The 25,524-nt window shown below is 51.7% G+C and overlaps 1 protein-coding gene across 3 annotated transcripts in view; it reads left to right on the top strand.

Annotated features, from left to right (window-relative positions):
• The window catches only part of Phf21b (PHD finger protein 21B), a 70,499-nt gene extending 53,454 nt beyond the window's left edge, over nt 1-17,045 (top strand). Inside the window, exons 4-13 of one of the 3 annotated variants that reach the window (XM_008765685.3) lie at nt 680-1,030; nt 2,180-2,311; nt 6,655-6,706; nt 7,938-8,014; nt 10,121-10,175; nt 11,549-11,571; nt 13,219-13,377; nt 13,681-13,756; nt 13,939-14,042; nt 14,971-17,045. In XM_008765685.3, the coding sequence (XP_008763907.2) occupies nt 680-1,030; nt 2,180-2,311; nt 6,655-6,706; nt 7,938-8,014; nt 10,121-10,175; nt 11,549-11,571; nt 13,219-13,377; nt 13,681-13,756; nt 13,939-14,042; nt 14,971-15,213 (1,272 nt within the window). In that variant the 3' untranslated portion in view covers nt 15,214-17,045. Of the gene's footprint in view, nt 1-679; nt 1,031-2,179; nt 2,312-6,654; nt 6,707-7,937; nt 8,015-10,120; nt 10,176-11,548; nt 11,572-13,218; nt 13,380-13,680; nt 13,757-13,938; nt 14,043-14,970 lie in introns of those variants that run through there. The other 2 variants (NM_001130680.1, XM_039078846.2) reach the window with 2 other exon arrangements.
• Nucleotides 17,046-25,524: the final 8,479 nt, after the last annotated feature.

The following is a 25,524-nucleotide window of genomic DNA, read 5'->3' as shown; positions in this document are numbered from 1 at the left end:
GTCAGCCTCTCTTGGCTTTGCCTCAGTTTCCCTCCATGGAAGCTGGCTATGCATCTTGTCACCTTCTTGTGACCACGAATGGATTCCATCACCCCCAGTGCACAGGTGAAGACATTAAGCAGTGTCTCCAAGACCACCTACATTCCCTAAGATCCAGGACTGGTCACACAAGCAGACTGGAGCCATGGTCTCCACTGTGTGGAGACTGCCTGAAGCCTGTGTTTCACCTCCGTGTGTGTGAGCTCTTTAGAGTAATTGGTGCTCGTGGCCCAAGATCTACTGCTCTGTCAGGGGATCCCTGTGGCTCACCTCATCCTGCCCAAGGGCAGTGTGCTCTCAGCACTTGTGACACAGGCGTCATGTGTAGACTTGGTGTGATCTCTCTCATGGTTTGCTCTTGTTTGAGGCAGAAGGGACTGTGGCCTGGAGTAGCTTCATCTGAACCCAAGGATAGGTGGGTGGGTAGGGGATCAGTAAGTCAGCGACGGTGTTTGGAGTAGCCTGAGCCTTGGGGTCAAGGTCATGACTGCTGGGAGACCCAGAGCAGTGTAAGAGAGGGTGCTGTCCTTTCCCTTCGATGTAGGACTCAGCCTGTCTGCTTGAGGCTTGCCCTACTACCGTACTTCCATCAACAGCTCGTGTCTGTCTGTCTGACCACACACTGATCCCTTCCTCCCAGGTTAGGCCAAAGACTCTGATTCCAGACAGCCTCCCTGTCACCCCGGGCAGGGACCGGCCACCCAAGCAACCCCCAACATTCCAAAAGGCCACTGTGGTCAGCATCAAGAACCCCAGCCCAGCCCTCCCCACTGCCAACAACACCGTCAACCATGTGCCAACACCCAGCAGCCAGACCCAGGCCCTCACCGAGCCCACCGCCATCACCTCACCCCTGAGCAGTGCCGGGGTGGCCTATGCCATCATCTCCACCTCCCCCAGCAATGCTGCCACCATCACCCCCAGTACCACCGTGCCCGTGGCCAGCGACGGCATCAAAGTGCAGCCCCTCCTCATCAGTGCTGACAAAAAGGTGAGTGTCCGCCAGAAGCCCTGAGAGGATGTGTTGTGTGTGGAGGCTCAGAGGCCATTGTCCAGTGGGGACTGAGGCTTAGGCAGGGGGTAGCTAGGTGGTGGGATAGTCACAAGACCAAAGAACAAAGGAAAAAGACTCAGGTGAGTGTGTGGAGGGATTGTGAACCAACAGTCAACAGGATGAGCTAGTATAAATGAGTGGGAAGTGTGATCTGCGGAAACAAAGAGAGGTGAATGAATGAATGTTAGCATGAGTGACCAGTGCTACCAGTAGTGATTTAACTGAGTGAATCTGTGAATGAGTGAACAAATGAATGAATGAATGAGGACAGGTGAATGGGTATGGGAAAAAAACAAGTGTGCCTAAGAGAATTGCTATTAATTAATATGGGAATGGTGAACTGCTAATGTGCTGCTGAACTGGGTAGCTGCAAGAGAGTCTAGTACTGTTTCATCTCTGCTGGTAGAGTCAGGTGGTCAAGAGCTCTTTTTATGGCTCCAGTTGCCTGGATGGGAAAAAGATGAGAACAACAACAAAAAAACTTGATTCCTTGTGAGGAATTTAGTTTTAATGCTAAAACTAAAATCATCTCCCCATGTCCTCTAGAGCTCTCTGAAGTCGACTGCCTTGTTTGAGGCCTTTAGGGAAACATGGTAGCATCTGTTTTCTCTTTAAAAATCCTTTCCCTCTGCCAGACTGCTCACTCTCTTGCCTACAGCTGATGTCTTTCCAATTCCCCAGGCAACCCCAAATCATCCTAGTCCCTCTGCCTCCCAACCCGATCTTTTCAGGCAGGGGAGGTGACTGAGTGTTCCCAAGTTCAGCATGCCTGAATTTTGAGTTGTGAGTTAGCGCCCCCTGGAGGCTGGCATGGCCAAGGTTTTTGCCAGTGAGTTCACTCAGGGTGAGCTACAGAGTAACCTCTCTGAGGCTACAGAGCCACGGGGTGGTAAGAGAGGATTTGCAGGAGGACCTGGTCATCTCTCACACAGATGCCCTCTTAGGGGGTGGGGGGGTGACAGCTACTGGGAAGCAAGGGCTTGAACACACAGCAATCACCTGGTTCCTCCGAGATACACCTTTCAGGACCTACCTGACTCCTAGCTACTCCCTGCCCCTCCCTCTCACCTTCCCTGTGTCTTCCAGGTCATCATCATTCAGCCCCAAGTGAAGACACAGCCAGAGAGTTCAGCAGAGCCCGAGCCACCCACGGAGGAGCCATCTCAGGGAGCTCAGGACACCAAGGAAGATCAGCCCCCCAGCAAGGAGAATCCTGAGGTAGTGTGACCTGCTGGAGGGCCCAGCCCCTTCTTGGCTTTAAGACAAGGCTCTGAGCAGGGCTAGGGCAGCCTCATCGGGAAGATCTTGCCTGGAGGTAGCACCACACAGTGGGAGCTGCCAGAGCAAGGCTCGCCCAGCGATCTGAATCTGCACTCTTCATTCTCCAGTTTGTGCAGGCAGGGTAGGGCCATAGTCAGCCTGGATTCCAGTGCCTTGTGAATGCCAGCAATGTGTGTAGTGATTCATCTACAGACAGGAGTAGGAGGGCCTTGTTCCTCTGGGTTGCTAGAGGATTCTGAGTTGTGGACAAACCAGTAGATCAGGGGCATTGTTCAGCCTCCAGGGACCTCTGCCTGTCGACCTCATCCCTCTCAGGACTAAGCCCAGAAAGAGATGCCCTCCTGTCTTTGGCAGCATGTAGTCCCTGCCTCCCCTTCCTGTCTGTGTTCATTCCTGGAAGCTGGAGGGGTACAGAGCAAGACTAATAGCACTGTAGAGTTTAGATGCCCTAAGAACTTTCTAGAACCTGTACACGACACCTCTTCCCATTCCAGTGGTTCTTGATCTTCCTAACTCTGTGACCCTTTCCTATAGTCCTTCAGGTTGTGGTGACCCCCAACTATAAAACTATTTCCGCTGCTACTGCATAACTGTAATCATGTTACTGTTATGAATCGTAATGTAAATATCTGTGTTTTCTGGCAATCTTAAGGGATCTCTGTGACAGGATCATTCACCCCAACCCCAAAGGACTCAGAACCCACAGGTTTAGAACCAGTGCCCTAGAGGAAGAGGGATAAATGAGGCCATTCTAATTGTTGAGTTTCAGTCACCTGCAGTCATGGGGTGGGACAGCAGCTGGCCGAGGCTAGTCTCACAGGAACTGGCTTCACTGGGTCCTGTGCTGGGGCTCCACTCTCAACTCCGCTGTGCTCAGAATATCCCTACTCTGCTGAGGTCTTCTCCCTGTGCCTCTCCTCACTCAGACTCTAATGTCCCTGGTGAACCCTCATTCATCCTGCAGGAGTCCAGTCAGCACGGTCCCTACCATGTGCCCTGCTCCAGCTGCTTACACAGCAGCAAAGGCTTCCCTAAGCCCCTAGGCTCCCATCCTCCTGGTGATGGCAGTGACCTGTGGTCCCAAAGATATCCACTTGCTTTCTGTGCTTGTCCTCTGTGCTCACACTGGTCTGCTATCACTATTCTCAGTGCTGCGAGCAGGGTACTCGGGACGGGCAGATGTGGTCTTTGCAAGCTCCCTTCTGAGGCAGAAACTAAGGAGACTGCAGAAACTGCCAAACAGGTTAAGAAACTTCCAGTGATCTGTGAGCTACAGAAGAAAAGAGGGAGATTACTTGGGGGATGAACGGGGGATGTGTGTGTATCCGCGGCAGGGTGGTGCACGTATGTCAGTGTGGGGCTCCGCATAGGAGGGGTGTAGTGGACGGAGGACAAAGGATTGCAGGAGACTAGAAGCAGGGGGATTGGTAGGGCAGGTTGGGGGTACTGTATGGGCAGTGGCACGAAGTGGGAAAGGACTGGACACTCCCAGAGAGGTCAGCTCGGCTCTGGACAGCAGGTAGATTTAGAGTAGAGGGTTAGCCCTGAACAGACAGATGGCAGAAGATTTGAAAGCAGTCAGCCAGGGTGGGGATTTACTCCGTAGATAATGGGAGCAGTGGAGTATCTGGGCAAGCGAGCGATTTGATTATCGCTCTTGCACGTGTACAGTAGGCGTGGGGGTGGGACTGGAGGCTGAAGAGTAGCGAAGATTGTAGAGAGTTTGCCTAGCATGCACAGTCTTGGGATTGCCTAAAATCCACAGCACTACATAAACTCAGTGAAGTGGAGGCAGGAGGATTCATTCTAGGTTATCCTTAGCTACATAGAGGGTTGGAATCTAGCCTGGGTTATAAGAGGCCCTGCCCAACATACCCCCAAATAAATAAACAAACACCAGCCCTGGGTTGCCTGGAATAGGAAACTGCTGTGTGAGCCACTTCTGGTCTGTGACCCCAGCCTCTGCATCCCATTGGTTTCAGCCAGAAGCAATGACTGAACTCCACATATTTACATGTTAGAGCCCTAGCTGGCTTGCTGCCTGCAGCGTTCTCCTGCACCTGCGTATCTTGCTTTGAGGTGTTCTGTATTCTCCACATTGGGGAAGTTTCTCCGAGTGACATCGCCTTGTTCTCTCAACGTGCATCTTAGTCAATTATTGTGCATTTTTACAATTAGTATAATTATATCTAACTGTGTAATTAGTGTAAATACTCGTAATGGCTTAAAAAGAACAGTCAAAACACATCCTGGTGTAGAAACCCTTGTTGAAGTTTGAGAGTTGGGCAGTGTAAGCCCACTGCAAGAGGAGCCCGCTGCAGAAGGCTGTGTGCTAATCCCAGAGTACTTAGCAGGAGCCCCCAAGCACCTCTATGGTCCAAGTGGTACTCAGGATAAAAATCACACTCCACCTCTGAGCTCTTCTACATCCCCAACCTTCTTCACCTTCTTTCGAGACTGGATCCCACTAAATTGCCAAGACTGGACCACCCTCCCTAGCATCAGGATTCCAAGCCTGTGGTGTGAACCTGGGCACGGACATCAGTTGTTGTAAAGGAATGTGGTCAGCTGGTGATGAGGCCTGCAGATCTGACCAGCCTGCCAGAAGAGTACTGGGACAGCCCAGGAGATGTAGCAGCAGGGACTTCGGGTGACCTGCAGCTCGGAATGACACCTGGACACTTTGAGACTGGGGTGGGGATGGGGTTCAGTGGTAGTTGTGAGGGGTGTGGGCACAGGATGGTGGGTTCTCACTGCAGGAGGTGCCCTACATTGTTGGATGTGTCTTGACAGCAAGCAACCCGTGTGCCAGGAACTGCAGGGAACAACTGGCTGCATGTACACAGGCTGTTAGTAGTCTCCATCAGAGTCTCCCCAGTGGCAGAGCTGGGAACTCAAGATGCCACCTCCACTGTTGGCAGCTGGGTTGGAGCAGGGTAGGCTGCAGGCAAACTTCCGAGGACGGCACTGCAGAGCCCGGCCACCATGCTGGAGTCAGAATACTGTGGCAGAGGCTGGTCACTGCTCCAGGGCTGCCTCTGACTTCCTCGCTCACAGGTCCCAAACTTTCTGCAAAAAAGGTTATAGGTGTAAGAAGTCCCTTTGACTTGACTCCCATGAGGCTGTGAACTTCATTCATGTCCCTCATCAAAGTCCTTATACTTCCAAGACAGCTGGGTGGGGCCTGCCTGTGTTACTGATCCCGTTCTCTTCTTACTATGACTGCTAGGGAGCTCCCAGCTCAGTCTGCCACCCAACCTAGCAGCTGTTTTCAGCCCTTCGTATCCTCAGGTTATGGTCCATGGACCCAGCCAACCTCGAGTCAAAAATATTAAAAGGGAGACAGAGGGAGAAAAGATTCTAGAAAGTCCGAAAGGCGGGGCTTGGATTTGCCGCATGCCAAGCACAGCATAATCCTGTCACTGAAGTGTGGCTATGTCCTGCTGTGATGCTGACTGCATCAGAGATCCTCAGCCTCCGTCAGGCACTTCCTGTGTCCCCTTCTGTGCTGGATAGTCAGGCCATGATGGTTACATCTGGACAGAATGCACCCAGATGCTACTCCAGTCATTGTTCTCTAGACAACACAGTAAAACGCTGGTCTATATGTGGGCTCTGTCATATTAGGCATTCAAGCCACATAGAGGCAGTTTAAAGTAGTCAGGATGGCGTGTGTAGGATTTATGTGGACATTGATGTTTTGTATAACAGACTCAGCACTGGTTCTGGCTTCCACTAGGGCCAGGGCCGGGATATTGTGTGTGCATCTCACAGTGCTCCATTTTCTATGTCGCTGTTGCTCCTTCTCTTCCTGTTTACCCAGGCGTCTGTGTGCTGAACATGCACATCACAGAGCCTGCTCCAAGGTCAGAATGGTTCAGCAAGTGGTACCCATCTATCTGTCTGTGTTTCCTGTGCTTGAGGCCAGAGCCTCCTGGAGGCTGAGCTCACACAGCTCATTCCTCAAGTGCACCTGAATATCAGCTGCCCGACCAAGGCTAAAGCCATCTCGCCAGCCCTGTGATGTTGGTTTTTAAAGTGTATTTGAGGATCGTGTTTGTCCAATCCCGTCGCTACTCCTAGGAGCCCCCTATAGTGACCTTGGACACTCTCTGGGTATCGTAGTTCCCCAAGTTTCCCAGGAACAACATGAGTGTCTGGAGCAGTGGCTTCATGGGCACCCCCAGGGTATAACCGTCCGGCTCAGACTGGTTCGTGGCTGATGAGAATGAGGGCCAATGACTGTGTTAACGTAACCTTTCTATCTCTTTTCTTCTCAGAAAATCGCCTTCATGGTAGCTCTAGGCCTGGTCACAACAGAACATCTAGAAGGTAAAGAGGGGGACAGTAGGTTGAGTTTGGTGGGTAGGGCTTTGCGGGGCTCCAGACAGAAGCAGCAGTCTTTAGGGTGCCCCAGGTCATAGTTGTGTCCTATCCAGATGTGGGGCTCATAGGAACCCAGCCCTAGATAATGGGGCACAGTCATTGAAGACAAGCCAAGGAAATGGTCTGTTTTTCGTATCTCATGAATGCACATTGCATTATCACATTCTTGTGGAGGGACCTGTCCCCACCCTAGAGGCCGCACAGTGAAGTAACTGAGGTCATTGTCCAATTTTGCCATTCACTAACCCATGAGAACCGATGTTTCTTTACTTCTTTGTTGTTTGGTCCACTCTGCACATTTTCTCATCTCTGACATAAGGGAAGCCATATTCTTGTGCTTCTTGGATGTTGGGATTGGGGGAGGGGGTAAGAGAATAGTGTTTTTCCTAATATGCAATTGTCCCTTGCTTTGAAAACCTCTCTCTGTGATCTGGGATCCCACAGTACTTATTTGGACCCTGTGGTACTGCACAGGAAAATCACATAGTGACCCTGGCAGTGGTCAGAAGGAAGCTTACAGAGGGAGGAATGAGCACCCCAGACAGCTCCACAGGGAGGCAGAGCAAGTTGCAATGGGCAAAAGAGAGGAGAGGGGAAGGAGGCAGGTCAGTGTGCACAGGCTCGGCACAAAGCTGTGCCTGGCTCAGAAGAACCAACACCTCACTCTGCTGCCACCATCCAGGGGTCCCGAGACACACAGAGGGGCTAGTCTTAGTCACTGCAGTGAAGAGACACCATGACCAAAGCAACTCTTTTAATTGGGGCTGGCTTACAGTTTCAGAGGGTCAGTCTGTTACCATGGCAGAGAGCATGGTGGAAGGCAGACATGGTGCTGAGAGAGCTACTGAGCCACAAGCAGAGAGAGAAAGAGCCAGGGCCTGGCTTGGGCTTTTAAAACCTCAGACCCACCCAGAGTGACACACTTCCTCCAACAAGGCCATACCTCCTAATCCTTCTAATCCTTTCAAACAGTTCTGCTTCCTCGTGACTAAGCATTCAAATACACTATCAATCCTATGGAGGCCATATCACAGGGCCTTATGCTGAGGGGTGTGTCTCTGTCTCATCCTACTCTCTGACACTCATCCTAAAGCCATCAGAGCCATGCTATAAGCAGTTCCTAGACACTCTGACCTGCTGGGCAAAGAGCCTATGACTGCTGTGTCTGCCTTTCCAGAGATCCAGAGCAAGCGGCAGGAGAGGAAGAGGAGGAGCACGGCCAACCCTGCCTATAGCGGCTTCTTGGAGACCGAGGTGGGACAACTTGGCTGCCATCACATGGGTTGGGAGGAGCAGTGTGGAGCCTCATGAGCCGCCACCCCTTCTAGGATGAATAATTGATGGATTCAGAAGAGTCCCTGGACACCACCCCCGACTCCCAGCTCTTTCTTCCTGCCTTCTCACCCAGCCTTTATAGCCAGAAGCGTTCCACTGAAACAAGTTGTGAACTCTCTGAGTGTACACACCTGTCACACAGTAGTCAGGAAGCTGAGACAAGAGGAGTTTGAGTTTCAGACGAGCCTGGGTTACATAGTAAGACCCTGTCCCAAACCACAAGCTGTCCGATGGAGTCCTTTCAGACGCTGCTCTGAGTATCAAACACCTGTTGGCCACAGGTAGAACTGGGTTCCTCCTAAGAATAATGTGAAGGCTCAGGGACCCAGGCTGCCCACTGATGCTTCTCAGAGCCCACTGTAGCTTGCCCTTCGCCTGAGAGGCTCCTGTGGTGTTTCTCTGCTCTGACAGACTGTAACATCTCAGGCCTGTGCTCTCTCAACCCAGGGTGATGGTGGGCAACAAGCAGAGACCCAATCCTGGCAAGACTGGCAAGTGCTCCTAACTGCTGAGCCATGTCCCCAGGCCCTAGTCCCTTCTCCAGGATGTGGGTCCCGAATCATTGTCTTAGGAACTTGAATTTAGCTGGGAAGGGGCACCCTTGCAGGGAGCAGTGTTCAGCTCCAGTTCTGCAGTGCCCGATGTCCGGGAAGTAAAGTGGCTCCCCGATCCCCATCCACCGTCTGTCCCTTGCTCTGTCCCTAGCCCTCCCTGATACTGTCCTAGAAGGTGCTCACTCTTGCACACATCCCATTCTCTTCTCTTGGGTCTAGTGAGCAATCCCTGGCCCCAGGCATGGGAACTTTTCACGTGAATGTCCATGGCTGAGGGCGTAGCTCAGTTGGTAGAGTGCTTGCCTGGCATCCATGAAGTCCTGAGTTCAAGCCTGAGCACTACATAAACCAGACACAGTGTGGGCTGGAGAGATGGCTCAGCGGTTAAGAGCACCCAACTGCTCTTCCAGAGGTCATGAGTTCAATTCCCAGCAACCACATGGTGGCTCACAACCATCTGTAAAGAGATCCGATGCCCTCTTCTGGTGTATCTGATGACAGCTACAGTGTACTTATATATAATAAATAAATAAATCTTAAAAAAAAAAAAAACCAGACACAGTGGCATATGCCTGTGATCCCAGCATTTGGGAGACGGGGGGATCAGTTGCTCAGGACCATCCTTGGTTACACAGAAGAGTTCAGGGCTAGCCTGGGCTACATGAAACTCTGACTTATAAATAAAGGAAGGAAGGAAGGAAGGAAGAATTTCACATTGTCTTTAGTCTCCAACCAAGAACACGCATTCTGTCACCAGGTCTTCAGCCCTGTGGTTATGTGTTAAGAATCTTTCCCCAATACTCTGGGCATAGAACTTACTCAATGATCTCTGTCTCTCCAGTCAGAGCCAAGAAATCTCCTTGGCCACCCAGTCAGCTCAAAACCCTGTGACCCTCGAGCCTTAGACAAGCTTGCCAGCCCAGAGCAGCCCTCTGCATGCCCCTTCCTTGCCCTTGAATGCAACTTGGCTCCATTGAGAGAGAAAGCTTCAAAGCTGGTTCTAGAACAACCTTTCTGCCATAGCCAGAATCCCTTGGAACCATCAAGGTCTTAGGGGTGTGAGGTCACTAAAACTAAGGCTTCTGCTCTCCTGGGCTTAGGGAAGCCTCTGCAATTTCAAGGCGTGGGCCCCATGCTAGGAGATGAGTTGAGGGGTCCAGTTCATATGCCTCCACTTCCCTACTTGACGGTAGAACCAGAGAATGATCGGCGGGCAGCTGGGAGGGCGGGGCTGGCTTTGTCCGTAGCCTAGCATGCTTGGGGACTCCTGCCCCAGACAACTCGGGACTGGGAGTTCCTGGGTCCTTTGGTATCTGTTTCCCTCCAGCCCTGGTGTCTTCTGCCCAGAGCGTCTACCCTGTCTCCAGAGTCTGATGTCGGAGCTGTCCTAGGAGAGTCCTGGGCAGGGCATTGTAGTGAAATAGACGTACATACATATGAGTGAGTCTTAGCCTCTGCTTTGTCCTTACAGAGGAAGCGACTGGCCTCCAGTTATCTCCACAACCCCTTGTTCCTCACAGCACGAGGTAAGTGCCAGCTAGAGCCCTGGCTTCCACAGACCCATACCGCTCCCAAAGTCTGGGCTTTCCCCTGTTCTCTAGGAGCTTCCTGTAGCCTCTGCTCTCGGGGATCCTGGGGAAGGAAGAGAGCTGCTGGGACGGGCTCCATCCCGTCAGATACAGAAATGGCACTAGGAACGCACTGCCCACTAGAATCACATAGGTTCCTGCTGTGCACCAGTGTCGAGATCTGAGAACCAGGCCGAAGGCCACTGGGGTAGGACTGTCCACCAAAGGGCTGAGCTGACAGGGCATGAGGACATGTGTAGAGGATGCCCCTGCTCCCTACCCCTCCACCCGCAGCGTGACCATGAGCCCCATGCTGCCTGTTCAGCCATGCTGTCTGCTACTGGACAGCTCTGGAGAGAGTAGGCACTCACTTCCCAGCTGGACTGGGGCTCATCCTAACCCTGCCTTCCCTCCTATACTGGCTGTGGGCAGTTGGACAACTTCAGCTAATCTAGAAATACTGGGTGCTGCTCGGACAGGCAGGGATTTATATCCCAGCTCTAAATGGGGCTCTTTCTCCTGTGCCAGCCATCCTCCATGACTGGGAGCCCCTTGTCCCAATATCATGATACTCGTAAAGCTGAGGCAAGAAGATTGCGTCGGGGTTGGGGATTTAGCTCAGCGGAAGAGCGCTTGCCTAGGAAGCGCAAGGCCCTGGGTTTGATCCCCAGCTCCGAAAAAAAGAAAAGAAAAAAAAAAAAAAAGAAGATTGCAGTCAGTTTCAGACTTGCCTGAAACTACGGACTGTCTCAGAAGTAAAGAAGCAACTACCAATGTTTTTGGAGGCAGGAAATGGCTGCCTGCTTCTCGGGATTCTGTGTAGCTCTCAGCATTAGTCATTCCCTAGCCCTTGGACTGCTGATCTGTACAATGGGTCTGCTCTAAGTTGGTGACAGTTCCTCCACCACGAACAGCATCACTGAAGATGGTTTGACTAGGAACCTGGAAGAAAAAAATGTTGGTGGTTCTTTCTGTGTGTGGTTTGAGGTCACGGCTTAAATTGCAAAGGATCCACAGCCAAAAGGATCTGGAAACGGGTTACTCCGAGGGGTCCTCTAAATTCTAGCTTCATCTCTGAGGCACCTCACTGTGCCACCCATGATCCTTGTGACTTCAGATGCCTGTTCCCAGGTAGGTCCTGACCAGGACCAAGGCAGAGTCTTCCCTCATCACACGGGGGTTCTGAGAACTCAGGTGTCACTGGGCCTCGTGATACTCCCATCATGCTCTGGGGCAAGGACTCTGTCACACTAAGCCTGGGGGACCCCAGCCATGACCCATGCTCCTCTTGCCCCCACTAATATCTTTTCCACCCTTCCTCCCTGTGCTAGCCAATGAGGACCCCTGCTGGAAGGTACGTGACCCCCATCTTCACATGAAGGGGTGTGGAGCATCTGCCATTGCTTTAGGCTTCCCTTGGTACTCAAAGCTTTCACAGCACCAAGCCTGCAGGCCAGGCTGAACCCTGTATTGCTGCAGAAAACTGCCTCCTGCCAGGTCCTGACGCTGTTGGGGCTCCGCTGCCTGGTCCTAAGGGTGTTCAGACTAATCTTTACCCTGGCTTTGCCTGGCTTCTCTATGTGACCCAGGACAGAGCTGGCCATCTTTGGTTCTCTGTTGCCCACCCCATGGGCTCACTGTGATGCTGTGACACTATCCACCCACCAAGCCCACATCCCTGTTTCCCGAGGCAGAAGCTGATCAGGACCTGGATCCTGGGCATAGCCTCTCCCTCACCTATTTCTTTTCATTTACTTATGTTGTGTGTGTTTGAGTGCCTCTGTGTCCGTACGTAGGCACATGTGCACCGTCATGCAAGTGTAGAGGTCAGAGGACAACTTGTGGCGCTCAGGTCTCTCATCGTGATGTGAATCATAGGGATGGAACTCAGCCTTGGCGTCAGGCGACTCTTTGGCCTGAAGTCTTTCAATAGCCCTTCCCCACTTTCTCATCCAATTCCAAATGAACCTCAGCCCTCATGCTCACATGCCCAGGGCACTGCTTGCAGCTTGCTTTGGATGACCACATTGCTCTCCGAGGTCATCCTGCTGTGGTAAACACGGGTACCCTTGGGCCTGGCAATTTATTGAAACTACCAGTGCCCAGACTGCCCAGACAAGGGATACAAGGTGATAGAAGATTCCACCTTTTCCATGAGTTCTTAGTTCTGGGGACCTTGGCTTTGAGGCAGGAGGTGGGGATTGTGGTCCTGGTTCTACCTGCCATTCCCACTCCCTGCGTGACCCTGGGCAAGTCCCTCACCCTTCCTGAGTCTTTGCACTGGTAGGGGATATAGATGGGAAGACTGAGAGGCCTCCTTTGGGGATACCTCTGGTGTCAAGACACTTGTGATAAGGGCTGTCCCTTCCCATCTCTTTGGCGCTGGGGTCAGAAACTCTGATAGTCTTACAGTGACAAGGGCCTTGTGGGTAGCTGGACAGGTGTTGTAGGCCATCAGGAGAGTTCTTCTTGAGGCAGCCTGCTGATGGGAGGGGAACACAGTCCCTAAGCTTGTGCTGAGGCCTCTGGGAGGGACAGAAAAGGCCCTATCCCTTACCACACTGCTGGGCACATGGATGAGTGGGGTCCACTTGGTGTGCTCTGTCCTGTTCTATCAAGTGTCCAAGGGACAACTGTCCTTATCCCCATCATGAATGTCTCCATCATGAACGTCTCTCCTAAGTGGCAGGGGTCCCTGAAAGATGGGTATGCAGTTGAGGGGACTAAAGGTGTAGCTTGTGTCAGCCATAACACCTCCCTGAGGCAGTGTAGACATGAAATGTGTCACTGCTGGGCCCCACTTGGAGGGAGGAGACTCTCCTGTGCTCAGTGCCCTGTTATGGTGTGCAGGGGTGCCCTGGAACCCCACCTGTCAGGGCACACACCTCCTACCTCTGCACAGCATGCCTTTACATTACCACCCTGAGGAGGCGTCTCCTTCCTGCTCCCTCAAGCTGCCCAGACCTAGCTGAACCACTTCGCACCCTCCCTTCTCTTGCAGGGTGAAATCACCCATGATGAATTCTGTGCTGCCTGCAAGCGAGGAGCCAGCCTGCAGCCCTGCGGCACCTGTTCAGGGGCCTACCACCTCAGCTGCCTGGACCCGCCCCTTAAGACGGCACCCAAGGGCGTGTGGGTCTGCCCCAAGTGCCAGCGGAAGGTGTGGGCAGAAGGGTTCACACCTCTGCCCCGCACATTTGAGACAGTGCTCTGGGTGATCCCCAGCATGGGAGGAGCAGGGAGTGTGTAAGGGAGTGACATTGGTCTTGGGCACCCATCCCTGAGAGTGACCCAGAAGGAAGCATCTCACTGGGCAGTGCCAGTGAACCAGACTGATAATGGCTGCTGTCCCCCTATCACAGTTGGGAATCTGAGAGCATGCCTTCCTGGGAGTACATAGCCGGGATAGTCTCAGCAAGTTCTAGGATCTCTGTGTGTTCTTATGGTCCCATTTGCCCCACAGGCCTTAAAGAAAGACGAGGGTGTGCCCTGGACTGGAATGCTGGCCATTGTACACTCCTATGTCACCCACAAGACAGGTAAGATGTCCTTGGGAGTGGGAAAGGACCCCTGCATTCATAAGAGACCTTGGGGGTCCTGGGTGGGTCCAGGTTCTTCTGGGCCAGATCGCTGATAGAGGTGGCTGAGACTGGTCCCTAGGAGAGCGCTTCTGGCCCTGCTGCTCAGCTGCCCCTCAGCGCCTCTGGCTTCTCCTGCCCAGTGAAAGAAGAGGAGAAGCAGAAGCTGTTGCAGCGTGGCAGCGAACTGCAGTCTGAACACCAGCAGCTGGAGGAGCGGGACCGGCAGCTGGCCTCAGCTGTGAAGGTGAGCACAGGCGTGGGGCGGGGGGTGCCCCATTATCCACACACTGAACCCAGTCACCAGCACCGCTCAACGGGCCCAGACGTGCAGGGTGCAGCTCTGATGTGGTCCATGAATACTTAGCAAGCGGCCTCTACGTGACCTTGGCAAGGTCCCGCCCTTCTGAACCCCAGCTTCCTCCTCTATAAAAGGAGCACAGTCCTCTGTAGATGGATGATAAACAAAATGCTGATGGTGGTTGGTTGGTGGTGGTGGTGGTGGTGGTGGTGGTGGTGGTGGTGGTGGTGGTGGTGGTGGTGGTGTGGTGATGATGGTGGTGGTGACGGTGATGATGGTGGTGGTGATGATAAGGCAGATGGTGCTGACAGCACCTAATAGTTTGGGGCCCTGGAGGAGCATTTTTTCTGTTTTATTATATTTATTTATTTTCATGGTGCTGGGGATTGAGCCTAGGGCCTCACGTATGTTGGGCGAACACTTTATATCCCAGGCATGGAGGGAGGAGGAGGGGGCTAGAGGTGTGAATGGATGTGCAGGCACACATACTTGTGTGCACGCATGTTCAGGCCAGAGGAGATTGTCTTCTGTTGTGCTCCGCTTATTCCGTACATGTAGGGTTTTACCACTAAACTTGACATCTGCAGTTTTGGCTTGGCAGTTGAGCTTTTGAATTCCCAGGATCCACCTGTTTCTGGCTCCCAACATCGGGGTTACAACCATATATGGTGTATGTTTGGGGATGCCAGCTCAGGTGATCATGGGCACAGCAAATGTTCTTACCCACTGAGCCATCAACCTAGTTCCCCCAGGCTCTGCTGGGGGTGGGGGTCAGGGGACAGCTTTGTGAGTGAAGGTAAGCTTATCAAGGTGGCTGGGCCAGGATGCTGTAACACAATTCTGAGACCACCTCCAACACTTCTGCCCTTGACAGAAATGCTTGGAGCTGAAGACAAGCCTGTTGGCCCGCCAACGGGGTACACAGTCATCGCTGGACCGCATCCGAGCCCTCCTCAGACTGATCCAGGGTGAGCAGATGCTTCAGGTCGCTGTGGCAACCACCAGCCCCACCCCGCTTCTGGCGGGGGCCTGGACCAAGCCTTCCACCACCACCACCACCACCACCACCACCACCACCATGCGCACTTCCCTCCAGCACCCCCAGAACCACAACTGACCCCAGGGACCTGTATAACACTCATGGAAAGTTACTGGGACCTTGCTCTCAAGACCTGGAGGATCTGTCGGCCTTAATTCATAAACTCTATGAATTTTAGACAAAAATAAATTAGACAGAGTGATGAGGAGAGAAAGGAGGAGTGAGATGGGTGTCCTAGACCCAGAACCAGCCTGAGGTGGATTCTTACACCAGTTGCAGGGGACACCTGGAGGCCAGGTGAGGGTGTCTCAGACCTAGGCACAGGAGGCCCTCACCTTCGGCTGTCAGGCCTCCCTGGCTTTCAGCCTTTATGGCCAGCTCTCTCCTTACAGTGTCCCCCTCAAGAGAGGAAGACTTTAGACTTCAGAGAGTGAGGCAGACTGGGCCGCACATGGCTTGTGAGGAGGCAAGCTGACAACGGGTAGCTGGTTAGTGGGGTGGGCGGGGTGAGCCTCTGGAACAAGAGAGGGTAGCTAACCTAGGTAGTTCCCCAATGGCCCTGTGGCTCCCTGTGCCCTGCTGGCCCCTAATCCATCAGTATTACCATGTTGGAAATCAGTCACTTAACTGGACAAGTAACAGGCCAACTTCTCCTGGGGTCACCGCTGCATGGGCTGCCCGGCCTAGCCTCTGCCTCATCCTTCCCTAACTCATGCTCTTGTCGCTGCCCAACTCTTCCTATTGCCAATCCCTGGAATTTTCCTCATGGAGTTCTGGGCTAGAGGGAGCAGTCACCTAGCTGGGGAGGCACCTGGCAGGTTTCAACTCCCAACCAGAGGCCTCTAGAGCACTCTCTCCTTCGCAGGAGCCGCCGAGCGCCCTGCCCACTTCTTGCCAGTTAAAGACACTATGCCAAAAAGAGCTTCACACTTTTTGTATAGCGTTTTTTTTTTTCGTTATTATTGTTGTTATTGTATGATCCGTAATGTGAACCGCACCCCTGCCTGCCTCCCTCTGCATCTGATAGTCTCTGCTCTGATACAGGAATTGGTAACCTCGCCTGAGAGGCACCTGATGGAGCATCCAGAAGGGACTTAAAGATCCAGGGGGAAGGCAGAGAGGACGGTGCCACTTGGGGCCCTGGCCTTTGGAGACTCCAGAGCCCTCAATGCTCTCCTCAAAGCTGTCTCCTTATTTGCAGGGAGTGTAGGCTCCTAGGCACCCTGGGGGCTCCTGCACCTCTGTGAGCCATGCAGCCCACTTCGCAAGCCTCACCCTGTCCCGAGGGACACAGCACAACCCATATGTGACCAGGAGCCACAGAGCTCCCCGCCGAGCATATCACACGGTGCCGAATTGCAGTGAGCACGCGCGCATGCGCCAGGGCCACAGACGCACACCTGTGCACACAGACACACGTGCAGAGCGGGAAGGCTGGCTGGGATCCCGCCACCAGCTACTTTCCCCCTTGTCATTTCTCACGACTCCGGGAGAAACTGTGCTGTAGGATACAAATCTATTTTAATACACATTACACTGGGTTGAACAAGATTTTTATATTCTTTTATTGATGAACAACGTGGGCCCTGTGAGGCACACGCCTTTATATATTGGTTACGCGGTGCCGATTATGCATTACCGCATGGCTGGCGACGTAACTGTCTTCAGGTTCTTTTGTTGGTTTGATTTTCTTCCTGGATGGATTGAGTTCGATTTTGTAAGAAACGTGGGAGGATGTTGGAAGGTTGGACCCGGGAGGGGGAGCTGCTGACGCGTCTCGAGACTTAGTTTTGGGTTTTCTTTTTGGGACCAAGGGGGACCGTCCAGTGGATAGTGGCTAGAGAAAGTGTTTGTCTTAAATATACCAGTGTAGTTTTCCTTCTGTATGATGCATTAAATCCAATTTCAAAGCCCGGTGGTCCTGTGTCCTTGCTTTCAGTGTGAGGCTCTAGGGAGCCCTGGGACAACTGGGTTTAAAAATGGCTGAAAGCCAGGGTCACATGACTTTACCCACCCCAAAGGAAAGCGAGAGCTCAAGGTGTCGACCCCAGTCTTTGGAGGAACAGATTCATATTATATAACGCACCGAAACTACCTTGGCTCGTCCCTGAGTGGAGTACCTGGCACACTCACTCTTCTCACCCGCTCCTCTTCAGACATTCTGCCTCTTGGACACAAGAGCTCATCACACCACCTTGGTGTTTCCATTCCTGAGAGCAGACGAGCTCCAGACCCTTCAAAGGGCCTTGAATCAGCCTGGTGATCCGGGTTCACCTGTGTACCTGCAGCTATGGCTGGAGAAGGGCCCGTTGAATGCTGCCTGGGGCGCTGAAGATGGGAACACGCATGCGTTCATGCACTGCCAGGCTAAACAGCCCACCACGCATGCTCATTGCAGCCAGGGACTAGTGCGATTGCTCAGGGGAGCACACGGTTTGAGGGCTCCACAGTTTAGCTCTGGCTACACCGTCTATACACTCCCCACCCCTCTGTCTCCTGAACAATCGTCATACCCTCCTTCCCAGTCCCTAGGTGTTTTCTGTTCTCTTGCCCACCTCCACCCCTCTATCTCATAACTCCCCTGGGACAGTCTAAATAGTCCTTAGTGACTTTTAGGCAGATCCAGTGGGTGCCCTGCTCATGCGACCCACATGACTTATCAATGACGCCTCACTATTGAAGCAGCTCATGCTGTCCCATATTTACTTCAGGTTGTTCCCTCTTACCTAACCTCCATATTCTGGAGACTTCCAGTCTACACCAGCATCTGCTCTCTCCAGTGCTCCTTGGACAGCTGTCCCTTCAATTCCTGTGTCTACACTGGTAGCCACCCCAGACTGACATCACTGAAGGACATCTCAGACATGGCACAGGCTCCACTGAGCTGGCTCCTTCCCCAACAGTACCCTGCCAGTCACCCCTGATCTTATGATCTCCACACCCATCTCTGGTTAAACTGTGTCATTACGACAAGTGCGATGGGACACTGTCACTTGACCCTTAGCCCTCTTGTCACCTAGCTTTAGATCATCGCTGCCACCATCTACCCGCTCCTTCCTATTCAGTTACTAGTGACAGATGTGGGTGGGGAACGTGCCAACTGGTCTGCTCCCTGTGTGCTCAGCTAAAGTTAAGTCTACCTCACCCATCTTTCTTGTGGCATCCAGGGCCACAAAGCCCTGCTCAGACCCTGCTCTCTTTGTGTCCCTGTCTGCTGCTTAATACCATCTCCACCTCCTGCTCTATCAGTTCACAAAGCGAGCTCCTACTGCACACAGGGCTCTTGCTCACTGCCTCCCCAGGCTGCTTCAAGACTTGACTACAGCTGGTGACTACAGCTCTCCTAGTTCCCTGGCAGTAGCTCCCATGGCTGTGCTCACCCCTGCCTATTCCTGCTGGTTGTTGAGACTTCACAACCCATTTTGCACTTTCTCTATTAGGAAGACAAGAGTTTATCCATGTGTTAGGCAAAAGGCTGGAAGGAAACAGCCTGAAGGGGGAAAGATTTATTTTAGGCTTGAATGTTCTAAGGCTTCAACCTATCATGGTGGGTGGTGGGAGGCCTGGCTGGGCAGAGCAGTGCACACCAGAGTGGCCAGGAAGGAGAGATACAGGGAAAGGGCACATGGGGGTCGGGGGAGATATACTTATGTAATAACTATCCCTCTGGTTCCCCCTTTAAATTGGCTAATATTTATTCATACATTCATTTCTTGACTTATTTTAAATTGTGTGTGTGCTTGTGTGCAGATGCCTGAATATATATATATGTGTGTGTGTGTGTGTGTGTGTGTGTGTGTGTGTGTGTGTGTGTGTGTACCACATGTGTGTAGGAGCCCTTGGAAGTCAGAAGAGGAATCAGATCCCCTGGAACTGGAGACCCAGTTGTGAGCCACTGTGTAGGTGCTAGGAAGTGAACCCAGGTCTTCTGCAAGAGCAATCAACATTTTTAACCTCTGAGCCATATCTCCATCCACAACTTTTTCATCCCTCCAGCCTGTAGACATGGTGCTACTCACATTCAAAATGCCCACACCTTCACAGACATACCCCGCGTGAGCTCTACTAAGTTCTGAGGTGCTTCTCAGCCTGGTCAAGTGGACAATCAAGATTCCCCATTATAATCTGCTGCAAGACAAAGGGGTCGGAGAACAAAGTTGCTGGCCTGAGGTTGCCTGTTTCCTGGCCAGGATGCCATGCTGAGCAGGTCGGGGGTGGGGGGACATCAGAGCTCCTTTTGGAGAACTGGAAAACAGAGACCCTCTAACACAAGCTTGCACAGCCCAGGGGCTGGTTTAGCAGGACTGCGACTACACCTTGTGTTCTACCTTCTGGATATGGGATACCTCATGACCCTTGTGTGACTGCCAGAGGTCACTGCACCACACCTGCACATACAGCCCCTGACCTAGTGCCTCATGGATCTGAGACTGTAGTTGAGGAATGAGTGGCATTGCATCAAAATGAGAGGGGATGGAAGAGGGGGTTAGCCACAGGCAGTATCTTTGCCACACAAAGCATATCTCTCTCTCTCTCTCTCTCTCTCTCTCTCTCTCTCTCTCTCTCTCTCTCTCTCTCTCCCTTCACAAGACAGGGTCTCCGGTACCCCAGGCTGGCCGATAACTCACTATGTAGTTAAGGATAGCCTTGTTCTTCTGATCCTCCCGCCTCTAGCTCCTGAGAACTGGCATTGCTGGTGTTTGCACATCTGGCTCATGTGGTGCTGTGATCAAGCCCATGACTTCGTACATGCTAGATAAGCAATTGAGCTACAGCCCCAGCCAACGTGTGTGCTTTTAAAATATTTACTGCTAGGCACTTTAATCCAGTGTTTGGGAGGCCAAAGCAGATGGAACTCTGTCAGTTTGAGGCCAGCCTGATCTACATAGCATGTGCCCAGGACAGCCAGGGCTATATAATGGCACACTGTCTCAAAAAAATAAAAATAAAAGTAAAGAGATATCATTTGGGGTTGGGGATTTGGCTCAGTGGTAGAGCGCTTGCCTATGAGGCGCAAGGCCCTGGGTTCGGTCCCCAGCTCCGAAAAAATGAAAAGAAAAAAAAAGAGATATCATTTATAGCCCACTTCCTGCCTGCACACCTTCCTCTGCCTTGGCTCTCTGCAACTCACAGTGACTAGGGACCATCTACGGCTAACGTCCCTTTTAGGGGCCGCAGCCAGCATTTCTCCAGCAGGATCAGAAGCCCAGTTTAGAGGAGGAATTTCTTCCAGGTTGTTCTGGTCTCAGAGACTCTCACAGCCTTAGGGTGTCCATTAGAGATTGGATTCTACCTTGATAGCTGCCTGTCCTTGATTTTTCCTTTTCGGATCTCTCTGTAGCTACGCTTCCCTGATTGGCTTGCACTCTGAAAACCCACCAAATCTTCCTGCACATTCTAACAGCTGTCCAACACATTCCTACTTCCACCCTAACAAATGGCATGTGCAAGCTGCTTCTACCTGCCTCCCTCTTCCTCTCTCCCTCCTTCCTTCCTTCCTTCCTTCCTTCCTTCCTTCCTTCCTTCCTTCCTTTCTTCTTTCCTTCCTTCCACCTTCCTTCCTTCCTGTCTGTCTGTCTGTCTACTTTGTGTTTTGACACAAATCTCACCATGTAGCTCTGGCAGGCCTGGAAGTCACTATGAGGACCGCCCACCTCTGCCTCCTGAGTGCTGATAGTAAAGGTGAGCGCCACCGTGCCTGTCCACCACCCTCCTGTCTGTAGCTCACTTCTCTTGCCTCCTACAGCAGCTGGACGTCTAGTCCAGTATGGAATGGAAGAGGTGAGAACTTGGCGTCTTCCGTTAATGATAAAGTTTCAATAACGTCACATAAGTACGATGTTGTCAGGGTTCCCTAGAGGAACAGAACGGGCAGAATGAATGCATGTTTAAAGTGGAGGTCATGACATTGGCTTACAAGGTATGGCCCAGAGGCTGTTTCACATGGGACAGGCTGGGAACTCAGTAGCTCAGTCTAGGAGTCTGGACACCTCAGGAGTCCCAACTCAGTGCCAAAGGTGTGTTTGGCTTGGAAAGTCCAAGAGGCTGGGCTCTGGCCTCAGTGGAGGATGACAGCAGCGCTCACCAGAAAGAGACCAAGGCAGGCAGACGAGGGACAAACGGTTTTCCCTTGGACAGCTCTGTATCTGGTTCCTAACTACTGAAAGGTGCCACCCTTTCAACACAGGCCTTTCCATTTTGATTAAAGGAGAAATCCCTCATTGGTATGCCCGGGGGCTTCTCTCTTAGAGATTCAGGATCACATCAAGTTGATAGTCAGCAGTATGGTACATAGGAATTCTATTCTATTCTGTTTGTATTTGTGTGTGTGTGTGTGTGTGTGTGTGTGTGTGTGTGTGTGTGAGAGAGAGAGAGAGAGAGAGAGAGAGAGAGAGATTCTGTTTGTATTTGTGTGTGTGTGTGTGTGTGTGTGTGTGAGAGAGAGAGAGAGAGAGACAGACAGACAGACAGACAGACAGACAGACAGACATGAGTTCAGGACACCTGTAGAGGCCAGAAGAGTGTGTCAGACAGATCCCATGGCTGAAGTTACAGCTACTTAACTACTCAACTACTGGGAACCAAACTTTAGTTTCTACAAGAGCCTTAGTTGCTTTTAACTGCTGAGCCCTCTTGCTGCCCCCTCCCCCGCCCCAGGCTTTTTGTTTGTTTTTAAATCATGACTGTTTTTAATATTTTCAAATGCATACGCCCTGCTTTTAAGTCATGTGAGTGTCCCTTGATTCCGCACGTGTGGTTATTTATGTTAATTTTCAAACACTAACCCAAGTTTAAATTCTGGGAATAAGCCCTACTTGCTCGAGGCTCAGCAAAAGGAGCTTCCGCCGTGGGCTGCATTTGACCTGCAGTGTTCTGTGCTGACGCTTTCCTGGGATGGTAAATTCTGCTTGTCTTCCTGACACCTCGGACACCGTAATACTAAATAATTCAGAAACATGCCCCTTGTTTCCCCGAAACAGTCTTCTTTTGTTAGACTGCACTAGGGAAGCCGTCTGGAGCAAGAGTTTCATTTGTGAGAAGACATTTCCATCTAACATTTCAACGTGTTTAATACACGGGGCTGTTGGGTTAGTCTGTTCTGCTGTCAGTTCCAATACTTTGAGTTATCCAAGGAATTATCACTTAGGCCGATTTTAGCATAAAATTGTTGGTGACAGTTTGATGATCTTTTTCGCTCTCTGCACACTCTAAATCAATAAGCGGTTTTTCTTTCGTAATTTGTGCTTCCTCTCATCCTGATCAGCTGTCTGTCAAGGGGTTCATAAACACATGTGTTTATGTGAGGGGCTGACTTTTGAATTTGTTTATATTCTCTTGGCTGTTATTGATTTATTGGTCTTGTTTGTTTTGGGTACTGACAATGGAACCCAGGGCAACCTAAGGGCTCTGCCCATGAGCTACACACCAGTCCCGATTTCTTTTTTCTTTTCCTTTGTTTGAGACAAGGTCTCATTATTTGTAGCCCATGCTGACCTAGAACTCACAATCCTCCTGCCCCAGCTTCCCAAAGGCTAACATTCCATATGTGCCACCCCACCCAGCTTGGGCTGGTTACTTCTTGTTGTCTTGGTGGTTGCCGATTTGACACCAGCTAGAATGCAGCTGCTAGAACGGTGGTTCTCAGCGCGTGGGTTGAGCAATCCTTTCACAGGGGTCTCCTAAGACCACCAGAAAGCACTGAAAAAGGGAACCTCAGGGATTCTCCATCAGATTGCTTGAGGGCAAGTCTGTGGGGCATTTTCTTGATGACTGACCGAAGTGAGAGCTCAGCTCACTGAGGGCGGTACCACTGCGGGAGGTACCACCCAGGGCGCAGGTGCTCCTGGGATGTAGGAGAAAGTGAGCAGTGAGCTGCAAGTCAGCGAGCCCTGTTTTTCTCTGGCCTCTGCTTCGGTTCCTGCCTTTTGACTTCCCTCAGTGATGAGTGTGTTTGGAGTGTGTAAGCCAAATAAACCCTTTCTTCCACTTATTGCTTTTGGTCGCAGGGTTTATCAGAGCAATGGAAGATAAACGAAGGGCCCAGAGTGTCGGTTTGCGCCTTTAATCCTAACAGTGGAAGGCGGGAGCAGGCAGATCTTTGAACTCAAGGTCATTCTGGTCTATGTAGTGGGTTCCAGGACAACCAAGACTACATAGTAAGTCTCTGTGTCAAAAAGAGAGAAAGAGGAAGGGAGGGAGGGAGGAAGAGGGGAGGAAGGGAAGGGAAGGGAAGGGAAGGGAAGGGAAGGGAAGGGAAGGGAAGGGAAGGGAAGGGAAGGGAGACAAACAAAACTAGGACATACTTCTTAGTCCAAATTTCTGTTAGCTTTTATCTCCCTCCCTTGACTCTTTGCCCTGGTGCAGCACTAGCCCTTGCTTTTGGATGGTTTCTTTTGTTTTTCTCCTACAGGCTTTTAGCTCTCCCTGGAGGCTGTGCTTTAACGCTTCATGAATGTTGATATGTTGTGACATTAGCGTGTCTTTAGCTTATTTTGAGTGTGAAGTCAAATTATTTTCTTGGGAGCTGGGGAGCTAGCTCAGTCAGCGAAGTGCTTGCCATAGAAGCCAGAGGGCCTAAGCGTGAGCCCCAGAACCCATGCCAAAGAAAAAAAAAAAAAAAAGGAGGATGAGGAAGAGGAGGCGTCGGTCCAAAGGAGTCATCCTGGCACTTGCTTGTAATCCTAGTACCGAGGAGGCAAACAGACAGAAGTCTTGGGCTTGCTGATGCACCAATCCAGCCTAAGTGACCAGTGAGAAACTCTGTCTCTTGTAAAAAGTGTGGCTAGAGAGATGGTTCAGCAGTGAAGGGCACTTGCTGCCCTGGCAAAGGACCCACGTGGTTCCTATGCAACTACCTGTAAGTTCATCTCCATGTGACCCAACACCCTCCTCAGGGCTCCTCGGGCACCTACACTCATACGCACACGCCCTGGCACAGATGCACGAGCACACGCAAAATTACCAACAAAATCTTTTTAAAGTATCAGCAGAGCTAGGAGAGGCTTCCATTCTGACTTTGTCTTTAACGCACTGACTTTCGTATTAAAGAAACAAAAACAAAATCATTTCCTTATACTCGGGTTCTTCCCCACCCGACCCCCGCCAGATATCACTGATTTCCAGGATCAATTTTATTCCGTCGTGTTCTTTGCTCCATTGTAACCCCCTTAATTTAGCAGAGCTTGTCTTACGACCCAGACTCTGGTCTACGTCGGCCGCTGCATCCTGTGCACCTAGGAAGAGCACACACGCCTCTGTAGTGGAGTCTGATGTTCTGTAAATGCGAATTAGGTCCAGGAGTTCAGCTCGTTTATGGCTTCCCACTTCGTGCCCTCCCCCCACCTCGCTGTGCCTCTCTCCCTTCTTCCACAAGCACTGGAGGCTGAAAGCCCAGACCTCACTCCAGCTAAGCAAGTGCTCTACCAAGTCATGTTCTCTGCATCCCCACTCAGTCATTCTTTTCTGTTTAGTGTGGGGGGACAGGGTGTGGGTCTGGGTACATGAGTGGGGGCACCCACATGCCACGGTGCACAAGTGGAGGTCAGAGGACAAGGTGTAAAAGGAAGTTCTTTCCTTCTATGTGAGTCCCAGGAACTAAACTCCAGTCACCAGGCTTGCTGGCAAACTCCTTTGCCCAGTGGAGCCACCCACCATTCAGTCCGTAATAACTACTTCCGCTCGTATATCATTCAGTGTCTATGAAACCATTTGGCGATGAGCTGCTGTGGGTGTGCAGACGTGACCTTGGGTGATGTCTTCCTGTCAGATTGTGTGCCACAGAGGCGTGAGGGTGCCGACCAGCACGGACGGTCACCAGGGGAAACGGTGATCCAAATCAATACACACAGGCCGGTTCTGGCCATATTAAATGCAGGATATGCCTCGGTCACCCTGGTGACACACCTCGACATATCTACTATTCCTGATGGTCAGGCCCGCTGCATCTATGCACAGCGATGCTCAAGTCCCCCATCCAGGTCATTGCTAGACAGTGATGACTTCCAAAGCTCACTGAGTGTTCTCTCAGTGTCTGCATCACTCTGGGCTTTGGTCGTCAATGAGCGACTTTTACTTTCTGACTTCCATTTCCTTCCTGGACATGTCCCTCCATCACAGACCCTAATGTGCGTGGGTCTGGGGCGGTGTCAGTGGATCGTTCTGTGAATTCGTTCTTTCTGTGAATGTCAACCACAGGTTCTGGGCAGCCTGCCGAACCTCTGCAGTGACTGGAAATTGTCTTCTCTGCCAAAGCGGAGGCTTAGATAATCTATCCCCTGTGTCCAGACGATGGGGACACCCTAGAGTCCTCATGCAGGCTTTGTTGGCATTGTTTTAAGCTGGGACATGTGCGCTTCCCACATGTGACCGCTGTAATCACTCTCTTTGGCT

Source organism: Rattus norvegicus, chromosome 7, assembly GCF_036323735.1.
Source record: "Rattus norvegicus strain BN/NHsdMcwi chromosome 7, GRCr8, whole genome shotgun sequence".
NCBI lineage: Eukaryota > Metazoa > Chordata > Mammalia > Rodentia > Muridae > Rattus > Rattus norvegicus.
Note: the sequence above shows the minus strand (reverse complement) of the source record. Positions and strands in the feature narration are given on the sequence as shown.